The following is a 12,216-nucleotide window of genomic DNA, read 5'->3' as shown; positions in this document are numbered from 1 at the left end:
TGAAAGACAACGGTATCAAGATCTAAAAATTTAATGATCAAACAATGTTGAAAAATAATATTGTATACCTTATATTGTAGATATAGAAAAATCTTCTGGGGAGGAAATACTTTTAGAGAAACTTCATATTAGTTTAAACTCTTACCCAACAACATAATAGGCCAGCCTGTGGTGTAGTGGCATCTGCACCAGACTTCGAGGCGAGTGGTCCCAGGTTCGAATCTGGTCAGTCCCTGGCACACTTTCCATTGGTGCTGGATTGAGCATCAAGCTAGCAATTCAGCCTCATGAAAAAACAGACAAAATACTAAAGAAGCAGCAAAGCGTGGAAAGGACCAAGTAGATAACAATACCTGTCAGTAAATCTATTACCTTTCAACATGTTGGATATTGCAAAAATGAACGAAGACACCATTTTACAGAGTAGCACACACAAAATGCTGGATTTCCAACAACTGCAGATTTTCTCTTGTTTTTAAGTATTCAATATTGTTCTTTTTTTTTAATTTTGAGAGAGAGCCCAGGATAAATGACAATCAGTGACTGTAGGTTTTGGACTACCAAAATGCCTGGAAGCATCAGAAAGGATAATCTTAATCTCCAAGCATCAAGAGTGTTTACTTATGCTTCACATGTGTGGATGGAGGTACAAATGATGGATTAAATGAAGAGAGCAATGTCATAAGGTGGTAGATGGTGGACAAAGGAAACAGCACTTAAAAGTCAACAAGTGAGAAAGGATTGAGGAAAATTGAACAGGGTAACCAAATTTGTCAACAAAATTTTGAGATAACCATAGCTATCACCTGCACAGAAAAATTACCTATTTATTTGGAGGACCATAGTACAATTTTTAGGCTGTGGCAAGTGGTGGGAGAGAAATTCTTTTACCTCCACAGATGCTACGTCACCCACTGAGTTTTTCTAGCAGCTTGCTTTTTGATCTGAATGTTAGGCTCTGCAGCCTCTTGTGTTTCTCCTTAGTAGTGGCAACTGTCACCATTTTGGCATACTTCCTGATATTCACTTTTAATAGGGTGCCACTTTATTTCTATTAAACACTGAGAAGATTGGACTCCCTACCCACTATTTACCATTGCTGTTTTCAAAGCTCTACTTGGCCATCGTCTCAGACTCCACCTGTTAATGTGTTCCCGCACAGATTTCTTGTTAAGAGATTGAATTAGCAAGCTGTACTATTCAGGGATTTTGGGAATGTGCAATAAATGCCCACATTTCTTTTTCCTTTTTATATTTTTTAATAGTTTTTTTAAAGAAATAAATGCCTGCAGTTGTGGCTCTTAGATCTTTTGAATGTATTAATAAAACATTTTGTCTGGAACTGGCTGTTGCCTAAATGCCATGCCTCGCCTCAATCTGTCCTTTGAGGGTTGTTTTTAAACTTATCATTTTTTTTTACCAACTTTCTTCTAGTATTATGTCTTTTGCAGGCTGTTTTGCTGGGTTGGGTAAAGACCCTATCCACCACACTGACACCTTACTGAATTATCCAATTGTTTTGCATGCAAAATTCAGTTGCCCAAGTAAGTGGTTGTCTCTACCATGAAAATATTTGTTCTCTTAGCATTTTTATGAAGTAGATTCTCACTTTCTATTATATGGGGAAAAGTTTTAAATTATCCTAAATAGCTTAGCTATGATTTAATAACTGAATTAACTGAGTAAAATTTAAATATACACAAGTTAATTTTATGTCTTCCTGTTCTGAATTCTGATAGTCAAGGATATAGGTTATTTTCTTTAACAGATAGGATCTGCAAAAAATGAATTGAAAGAAGGAGCAGATTAAGCTATTTCATTAAAAGGGAGGCCTGTCACTCAAGTTACCTGTTAGAATTGCAGTAGGCTTATTCAGATTTGTTTTGAACTGTAGGCTACCGTTCTTTGTGATAATGGAAGATTGCATTCCCAAGAGGTTGGGGTATAATACAGTGCATCTTACCCCTTTACAGTTGTGCTACATCAGCTAATAGAAGTACCATACAGAAAATATGGTAGCATACCTGCTCGAGCAAACCCCGTAAAAAGCTAACAAAGGATACTGTGTATGAATTTGCCATCATAAGGTGGAGCAAAAGGTGGGGAGGAGGAGCAAAGATTAGCTGTGCTTTCGAGGAGATTAAAATTGAAGTAAGAAATGTACATACATCCTCCTGTTTCAAAATATTATATCAAAGCTAAATAGAGGATCATTGAATATGACGATGGCATTGCAATCAAGCCAAACTGCTACGATTGATTTTATAAATCAATTTACAGCTGTTACATTGATTAAAAACAATTCCAGGAAAGATATTGTTATGAGCCTTTTTTTTGGATATTAATATTTATTTTGAGTGTATTAATTTTGTCCAGTACACAGGTTAAAGTGCTTCATTTGAAAGCCACCAATCTCTGTACCATTCAGAACTGTTGTTGCTGACTGTTCACTTTGTATGAACAGCCTCAGTGGGGAAAGAAGCCTGCTTACATTTACCCGATCTATACCCCTCATAATTTTGTATACATGTAATAATAATGTGCAGGAATGTTTAAAAGAGTAATTGATCATTAAATATTTGAGTTATCTTTTTTGTTAAATAAGAAGTGTTTTCTGAGCTGGTTAATACTTGGACTTGCTTTTAACCAGTTAGATAAAACAAATTTAATCAACGGATATTGCTTGTTAAATACTATTTATGTTTCAAGTAAAGTTTTTTCCCCCCCTTGAAACTAAGTTCATAATCATAAAAATCAAAATTTTCAAACCAAGTACATTTTTTAAACAATGGTTTACTTATTTTTTAAAAATTTAAACATGCCTGCTCTATGAGAAACTGTGTGGAAACAAAATGTGGTCCAGCCTTTGTATCAGTTGTCAGGGTAGGTGCTTTTTCATAGGAGGATTAGTCAGGGACTGAATAGGAGGTTTGATCAGAATATGAATGTAACTGCATTGACGTCAGAAGGCATGTAGAGTGCTAGCCACTGAAGACGGCGTTTTTAGGAGTCATTGAAACATCTGAAGAGATATTTAGTACTGCTGGTGTACTGCAGAATATTGCTGGTACAAAAGTAACAATATTTCCAGAATCTTCTACTGAGCAATGTTTCTGAACTTCAATGCTTTTAATTGGGCAATGCTACCTTTTTGAAGTTTGAAGGCAAAGCTGTTCGTCTGAGTAGGCTGTAAGCATCTCTGTCAGGATATAAAGTGTTTACTAATTTGGAATACATTGTAATAATGAGGCAGATGTTCCCAGAAAGGATGATGGAAGAGGTGCTTGCTGCTTGGAATTCTACTGAAGCAGCTGCATTGTGCAGTGCCGATTTTTACCTAATTGTGGATGCTGCAGCGCGCTGTCACAGATAGATCTGCAATCAGAAAATGATGTTTCTAGAAGGACTGCTTGCATGCACTGTAATCCCAGAGCAGCTAGAGATTTATCTGAAGGGCTTGAGGAAAAGAGGCAGAATTTTCTAAAGGAACCAATTCAAATACAGAGATGTTTATTTTAGGGTACTTTATGGAGATTTTTGGTAACAACTTACTTATCAACTGGACCCTTTTCTTCAGCAGCTTGGGGAATGGAGATTAAAAAATACAAGGTATATTTCTATTGAATTAGCAGCTAACTAACTTCTGTGTGTTTTTCTACTTATTAAAACTTGATACTTCTTGTGTGGTAAATCAGAAATTGACATGAGAATGTTTCTGAATCTGGAGTTCTGATTAAAATGTCTTGTGCACTGCTAAACTATTTGTAATCTAAGCTACTGGTTATTATTCAATGTCAATTCACTCTGAAGACGGAACACGCTATGTGAATATGAATTTTCCAATGCAGAATAGCACAAGGATTAAAAAGATGTGTTCTGATGTTGGTCACTAAACATGATAAATGCCTCCCCCGTGAGTCTTGTTTAGCTTCAGTGGTTTCCCTGAAGAATTAATCACCTGGAACAAATGCTGAAGTATGTTGACACTTTCTCTCTGTTATTTTTTAAGGAACCTAGTAACAAGAGGGTGAAACCTCTTTCTCGAGTCACATCTTTGGCAAGTCTTATTCCTCCTGTGAAGGCCACGCCTCTGAAGCGGTTCAGCCAGACATTACAGGTAAGATTCCGCCCCTTCCTTTCATAGAGTCATTGAATCAGTACACCGTGCTAACTATTTGCATGCAGAGAAATCCAGTGGATTTCATTTGAGTTTGTATGTTTATTCAAAATGTACAATTACTTTATAAATTCTGTGCTGTTTATCAAGCCATAGATTGTCTTTCAATATGTTTCCATAGGTACATTTAATGTCAGAGAAATGTATACAATATACATTCTGAAATTCGTTTTCTTCACAACCATCCATGAAAACAGAGGAGTGCCCCAAAGAATGAATGACAGTTAAATGTTAGAACCCTGAACCCCCCCCCCAGCTCCCCCTCCCATGTATAAGCAGTAGCAAAGCAACAATCACCCCTTGCTCCACCAGCAAAGAAGCATCTGCACCCTCCACCGAGCACTCAAAGTGGGCAGCAAAGCATCAATAACGATACAGACTTGCAGTACCCAAAGACTACTCATTCACCCGGTAATTCAACATACCACTGGGTCTCTCTCTCCCTAATCAGGGAAAAAGAGGTGTCCACATTCTGTCTTGTGCCCATATTAAACTTAATTAATAGAAAGTTATGTTTCTATTACTTGATAAGAATATAGATGAATAATTTAAACAAAGATTGTAATGCCAAAGCACAATATTTTGAAGCCATTGTTTGAATACATTAAAAAGTCACGCTGCCCGGCCTGCTGAGTCCCTCCAACATTTTGTGTGTGTTGCTCTGGATTTCCAGCATCTGCATATTTTTTTGTGTATGTACATTAAAAAGTGTTTGTTGCCCCTTGGAAAGTCAGGCCTAGTATGTGCCACATGAAGGAGCTGGATTATGTTCAACACAGCCTCTCATTTGTCCTTGCTCTCTCCTTTCCTCCCCCTACACAATTCCCGTACTGACCTGGCATTTTGTGCGTGTGGGGCCCAAATGAGCTTGACACTGCCTCTTCACTTTCTCTCTTCCTGCCCCTGTCCTCTGTACAGTATTGTTGATTTGTTCCTGCGTGACCATCCCTAGTATCAGAAGCGTTGTCTCAGTATGTCATGTTATGTGGTGGCATTACCATTACTGCACGCTTATTGTGTGTGTTCTGTTAGTCATTTGCAGTTGCCACGTGTCCTACAGTGGGCATCCATGAGTACAGATGGCACAACACCCGGCATAGAATTAAAATATCACAATCATATCTGGCATACAGAGTATTGATAGTGATTCTCTGTCCATCTGCAGAAGTAAAATCATCCAGTGCATGGCAGAGTTGAGGTCAATGCCCGTAAAGTAATGGCTCCCTGCACCTAGAGAAATTTGCATCTTCGCCAAGCCTTGTATTAACCACCTGCTGCTCTCTGGTAGGAGGAAGTGAATGCAGGCATCTCTGTTCGCACCAGTGTTCTACGTAATACAGAAGTGAGTGGCAGATTTGGAGAATTTGCAGAAAGCTTCCTCCTGGGAGGAGCAAGTTGTGCGCAGTGCTGTTCTTGCACCACTGTCACAGTCAGGTGTAGCGTGGTTCTTGTGCTTTGTCTGTGGTTGCAATTGTGACTGCAGCAGACAGGAGATACCGTTGAGGACATACACCAGGTGGTCACTTTCTTAGGCGCACCTGCTGATTAATATTAATATCGATCAGCCAGTCACATGGCAGAACCTCATTACATCAAAGCATGCAGACACAGTCAGGCGGTTTGGTGGTTGTTCAGCCCAAACATGAGAATGGGGAAGAAATGTGATCTTCATGACTTTGACCGCGGAATGATTGCTGGCGCCAGGTGAAGTGGTTTGAGTATCTCAGAAATTGCTGCTCTCCTGGGATTTTTGCGCACAACAGTCTCTGGAATTTACAGAGAATGGTGCAAAAATACAAAAAAAGAATCCTGTGAGTGCCAGCAATGTGGTCAGAAATGCCTTGTTAATGCAAGAGGTCGGGGGGGAAATGGTCAGACTGGTTCAAGCTGTCGGGAAGGTGACAGTGACTCAAGTAACCATCTCTGAATGCACAGCATGTTGAACCTTGAAGTGGATGGGCTACAGCAGCAGAAGGCCATGAACATACACTCAATGGCCAATTTATTAGGTACACATGGTACCTAATAAAATGGCCACTGAGTGTACTTAGGGAAGCAAAGATATCCCATATTGTTGAAAATTGGTGGGGGGGGGGGAATGAAAAATGTAGACTTTGGTAATCTGATACAAACACAGAAAGTACCATAGATGCTTAGCAGGTCAAACACCATCTGTTGGAATAATGTTCGTCAAAATCAGATAAACAGTTTTGAATCTGAAAGTTTAACTGTTTCCCTTAACATGGATGCCTGCTGGCCTGCTGAATGTTTCTGACATTTTTTTGTTATTATCTCATGAATTGTTCTTCATTGGAATTCATCCAGGAGGACAGGGAAGTTGCAGGTTCTTGGTCTGGGCCCTTTTTCCCTAACCTCTGATATCTTTCAGTAGTCTGGCCAAGCCTGGGTGACTTCTTGCCCACTCTCCTGGTCATTCTGCATTGTAAGGTGATCACTCATTAGCTCAACTACTCAGTGGAAACCTGAAGTCACCCATTCATCCTACACTACCCGATGCACCTTTTCTTTTAAGTTCAGTAGCACAATACTTTACAGTACAGGCAATCCGGGTTCAATTCCTGATGCTGCCTGTAAGGAGTTTCTACGTTCTCCCCATGATCATATGGGTTTCCTCCCACAGTCCAAACACGTACTGATTGGTAGGTTAAGACAAGAATATCTGCAGATGCTGGAAATACAAGCAACACACACAAAACGCCAGAGGAACTCAGCAGGCCAGGCAGTATCTATGGAAAAGAGTAAACAGTCGATGTTTTAGGCCAAGATCCTTCATCAAGACTCGGATTAACTGGTCATTTTAAATTCTCCCGTGACTAGGTTAGGATTAAATTGAGGGATGGCTGGGCGGCGCAGCTCGAAGGGTGGAGAAGGCCTATTCCATACTGTACCTCAGTAAATAAATAAAATAGAATCACCTCTTGCTGCCTTGGGGGTGGCTCGGTTGGAAAGTATGAGTGGGGGACCTTATGGAACAGGAAAAGGTAAGGTTAGTGTTGTGGTGCTTTATGGCCAGCATTGATACCATGGGACAAAAGGTTCTGTTTTAATGTTGACTGTTTGATTCTGAAGTAGTAACTACATTAACAATGTTGATCCTTGCTCATTGCTTCCAGGAATACAATTGCAACCATGAAGTTATAAAGAACTCTTCCATTGGTAGAAGTCAGAAAATAGTGTTTTGTTTCTTTCTGTGCTATGTGGAGCGATTTCTTTAGCCAGAGGGTGGTGAATCTGTGGAATTCATTGCACAGAAGGCTGCTGAGGCCAAGTCATTGAATATATTTAAAGCAATACAAAGGAAATGCTGGAGGAACTCAGAAGGTCAGGCGGCATCTAAGAGTAAATGGTTTTCATGTTTCGGGCCGAGTCCTGATGAAGGGTCTTAGCCCGAAACGTTGTCTGTTTACTCTTTGCCATAGACGCTGCCCGACCTGCTGAGTTCCTCCAGCATTTAGTGTGTGGTGCTTTGGATTGCCAGAATCTTCAGGTTTTCTCTTTTTTTAAAAATATTTAAAGCATGCTTGATAGGTTCTTGATTGGTCAAGGCATCGAAGGCTATGGAGAGAAGGCGGGAGAACGGTGTTGAGCAGGATAATATATCAGCCATTATAGGAATGTGGAGCAGGCTGACTGGGCTGGATGGACTGATTGTGCTCTTTATGGTCCATTCATTGTACAGGTAACAGAGATAGCCCAGAGATGCAGAGAAAGGGAGGTTACTCATTTACTTTAGTTGTGTTTCATCGTGACAGCACAGAGATTTTTTCTAGTCCCCTGGGGCAATACGTTTGTTCCCAGAATTGATGTGTGAAAAGTTTCTGATCTTTCTGGAAGAGAACTGCATTCGTTCCAGTTGTGCTGACCGTGAAAGCAAATTATGCTTTGGCTAGACTTGAACTGTGCCTGGCAGCTTGTCTACTGCTCCAAGTGTATTTGTACAGCTGCTGCAGGACTTTATTACTTGCAGCACTTACTTTGCAGAAACTTGAATAAAAAGCCTGTTTTCAAGGATGAATAGTTCTCATTTATGTTACAGGGACATTTTCATTAGTAAATGTAATGAACTACATGACTGATTCTGTTAGGGATGAAAGTGTGGAAGTTGTTGGGTTGCAGGGTTGGGGGGGTGTGTGGGGGAAATCCCCTGAAGATTATTAACTGCCTTTTAATTTGTGCAGATGGTTGTTTACTTAGTCATTATAAATCCCCCCCCCCCAGTGTGTAGGTGAGTAGTTGTGTCAAGGGAGTTAATGGGAATATGGAGAGAATGAAAACTGGAATGATTGTAATGGGGCATTTGATGGGTGGGGTGGACACTAAAGGTGATGGATTTGGCCCAGTACATCACAGGGTGAAACCCTCCCAATCAGTGAGTTCATCCACATGAAATGCTGTTGTAGGAAAGCAGCATTCATCATCAGAGATCCTCACCTCTGGGGTGAGGCTCTTTTCTCGCTGCTGCCATCAGGTAGACAGTACAAAAGCCTCAGGACTTGCACCACCAGGTTCAGGAGCAGTAACTACACCTCAACCGTCAGGCTCTTCAATAAAAAGTGATAACTATGCTCAGTTGCCCCATCGTTGAAATGTTCCCACCACCAATGATCTCACTTTAAGGACTCTTTATCTCATCTCATGTTCCCATTATTTATTGCTATTTATTTATATTTGCATTTGCACAGTTTGTTGTCTTCTGCACTTCAATGATTTTTCATTGATCCTGTTATGATTCCTATTTTATAGATTTGCTAAGTATGCCCACAGGAAAATGAATCTCAGGGTGACATATATACTTTGATAATAAATTTATTTTGAATTTTGAAATTGGGCAGGAGGTCTTGTTTCTGGTTGATATTTCCCTATGTCTGATTCCTGATAGCTAAATTATGATCTTTTAAAAAAACTTTAAAAAATTAATTAAGATGTGATATGAACACACATAACCCATCTAAGATGGGTTAGAATGTTGAATCATGAACTGTACATATACTGTACAGTGGATTCCCATTATTTGGGACACATTGGAGCCAGTACATTTTGGCCCAAATAAGCAGCTGCCCCAATTAGCCAAAGTTTCATGGAAATAGTTAAAAGTCAAACTACTGTTGAACTGAGTAACAATTTATGTATTTAAATAAAACACAGAACAAATTAGGACACTACCAATACCTCTACAGTATTATAAAACTATGAATTAGTTCCTGAGTTATTAGTTATTGATTCAGAATTCACCTGCATTTTCTTTGGTAAAAATTTCATGCCTTAATTGAATGACATAGTGTCCGAAATAAATGAAAGGAGTCCTGGCTGGCTATTTTTTTGATGTAGGTTTTGTTCTTTAAGAGTTGGCCAAAATAAACGGCTGCCCTTGATTAATTGTTGGCCAGATTAACTGTAACCCGTGTATGTGAGAGATACACCCCCCTCCCCCCGTATAACTGCAAATTCGGAACCATGCAATAATTTCACACTCATGCTAACCATGGAAGAGCAGGTAGATTTCCACCTTAGAGATATGTTGGCTACTGATTCTGGTGTCAAACATACATTGATTAAACTGGAATGAAAACCCATTACTTGTGTGTGTAATTAGCAAGGCTGCATTTTATATGTGATCAAGGTCTTTATATTATACATCCATCAAGAGCTGTACGTTATTTCAGTCAAGGTTTTTTCTTGCATTGTGCTTAAATGTAATCCTTCTTTCTAATATTTTGTATTAACTGAATTGGAGCTAATCAAAACCTGTTCCACTGTCTCATATTTATAACTGGCTGGCAGAATCACTATCTGTTGGTAGTGGTGGACTACTTATTATTACAAGACATTAAAGTATGTCTGTTTGATATGGTATAAAAAATTTTCTAGGCAAAGGTCCACTTCAAAACATAAAGGTCACATTGCAAATTCTCACATCTACTGTATATGTATTTTTTCAGTTTACAGTGACATTTGGAGTAAGCCATTTCAATTACATTCATGTAACTCCTTTCTCCAGCTGATTTTTGAGCAGGAAATCTGCAGCAATTCTTTCCTCTTCTTGTTTTAGCGTTCGATTAGCTTCCGAAATGAAAGTCGGCCTGATGTTTTCACTCCGAGACCCTCTTCCAGAAATGGTCCACCTGTTATCACAAAACGTCGAGATAGCAAACTGTGGAGTGAAACGTTTGACATTCGTGTCAATCAAATGCTTACAGCTAAGGAAATCAAAAGGCAAGAGGTAAGAGTGCAGACCAGCTATCGAACAAATGAACTCAATTATTGACAGACTCCAGTTCCAGTAATGTTCACTGAATTAGAATAACAATTCCACTTCTGATTCCAGGTTATCATCATGTTATTTACTTAGAGGAGGATTGTGAGTTCCCTCCTCAAGGAACAGATTGAACCTACTTTCGGATAGGGATAAACACAAAAGATACTAATTTTTTAAAAAATTCCATAATCAAGAGAACTGTAATTTGCTTATTATATTTCTCTTTCTAACTGAATAATTTTGGTTTCTGTAAATCCATTTGCGGACAGATTATGTTGTGCTTGATGACCTATGTTGGCAGATTAAACAATACTTAAGTTTTAAAATGTCCACTCTTGTTTTCAAATACTTTTGTAGCTTTTACTTGTAATCTCAAATAGCCCTGCAAATCCAACAGTATTTCTTAGATTTAATTACCACATTATCAGCAGGCATATCTTCTTCAGCCAGGGACCAAACTTTAGAACTCTTTCCCTAACCCTTTCTATCTCTTTCTTTCTTTAAAATCATCCTTTAAAACCTATCAGATTGGCCAAGGTTTGAGCCATAAATCCTTAAGCAACCTTAAGCGGCTGAATTCAATCTTTCTTGATAATACACCTTTGAAATTACTGAATGCATGCTGCAATAAAGATGCAATATAAATTCTTGTCATCTTCGTCATTGCTATTACTGGCATCATTGTCTACGTTACAGAGGCAAAAGCATTATCTTCATGATTTGAAATAATTTTTATCATTAACTCCTATAGTAACGATAAAACAAGTAATATAATTTTTAAAAATCATGCAAATCCTACACTAATTTTGCAAAGTCTTAAATGAAACTTATTTTTGGGTTAGTACTGAAACTGCCATGCTACTTCGCAAAACAATACAGCCAACTGAAAAAGTCTTTCATGCAACAGCTTCTCAGTGGATCTGGAAGTATGAATCATGAATTGCACACATTAAGTCAGCACAAGATCACTATCCTAGGACAGCAAACAATAGGAAGCTTTGTGGGTTCTCTACCATTTCCCAAATGCAAAGGACAATAAAACATTGATCAAACACTAACACATTTAACATGCTGGAAGAACTCAGCAGATCACACAGCCCCTATGGAAAGGAATAAACAGTCGACGTTTCTGGCTGAGACTCTTTCTTAATAAGGACTTCTTAAGTGTCAACTGTTTATACCTTTCCATAGAAGCTGCTTGACCTACTGAGTTCCTCCAGCATTTTGTATGTGTTCCTCTTGATTTCCAGCAAGTGTAGTATCTCTTGTGTTTATTGATGTAACATTTTAGTGAAAATAGTTTAATATCTCAGTGTTTGATAATATGTTTGAGATTTTACCAAAATGGAAATAGACAGTTTTTGAATTTACAAGTTACTACTGGTTCTAAATACAAATGATTAGAGTTAACTGAAGATCCAAAGGAAATATAGTCTTTAGATTATAAATATCAATGTACTGGCAGATTCCTCATTGGTGATGCATGTTGATGTTCTAGAGACCAACAGTGAAACGTTTAACGGTAAAAGTAGCCTGTCTTTTCAAAACTACTCAACCAAATATTGTTGCTTTTTATAAAATCTTGAAGGTCATTTGATGAATTTGTAATTTCCGTGCCTCAGTTTAGGATTTTTTTAAATGTAGTATTTTGCAAATGAACTATACCTGCAGGAAAAGAGGGAAGAGCCATCAGCTGCTTTGGTATTCATATAAAGTTTAATAAAAAAGATGATAATGCTAGAAAACTTAAAGTTAATTCCAA

At 38.5% G+C, this 12,216-nt stretch overlaps 1 protein-coding gene across 5 annotated transcripts in view; it reads left to right on the top strand.

Moving 5' to 3' along the window:
• arhgef3 (Rho guanine nucleotide exchange factor (GEF) 3) overlaps window positions 1-12,216 on the top strand; it is a 251,673-nt gene that overhangs the window by 222,855 nt on the left and 16,602 nt on the right. For 4 of the 5 annotated variants that reach the window (XM_059944170.1, XM_059944169.1, XM_059944172.1 and 1 more), the window contains 2 exons: window positions 4,010-4,117; window positions 10,248-10,418. In XM_059944170.1, the coding sequence (XP_059800153.1) occupies window positions 4,010-4,117; window positions 10,248-10,418 (279 nt within the window). Of the gene's footprint in view, window positions 1-3,505; window positions 3,610-4,009; window positions 4,118-10,247; window positions 10,419-12,216 lie in introns of those variants that run through there. The other variant, XM_059944173.1, reaches the window with a different exon arrangement.

The sequence above is a fragment of the Hypanus sabinus genome, chromosome 19 (genome assembly GCF_030144855.1).
Source record: "Hypanus sabinus isolate sHypSab1 chromosome 19, sHypSab1.hap1, whole genome shotgun sequence".
Classification (NCBI taxonomy): domain Eukaryota; kingdom Metazoa; phylum Chordata; class Chondrichthyes; order Myliobatiformes; family Dasyatidae; genus Hypanus; species Hypanus sabinus.
This window is presented reverse-complemented; position numbering and strand designations above follow the sequence as displayed.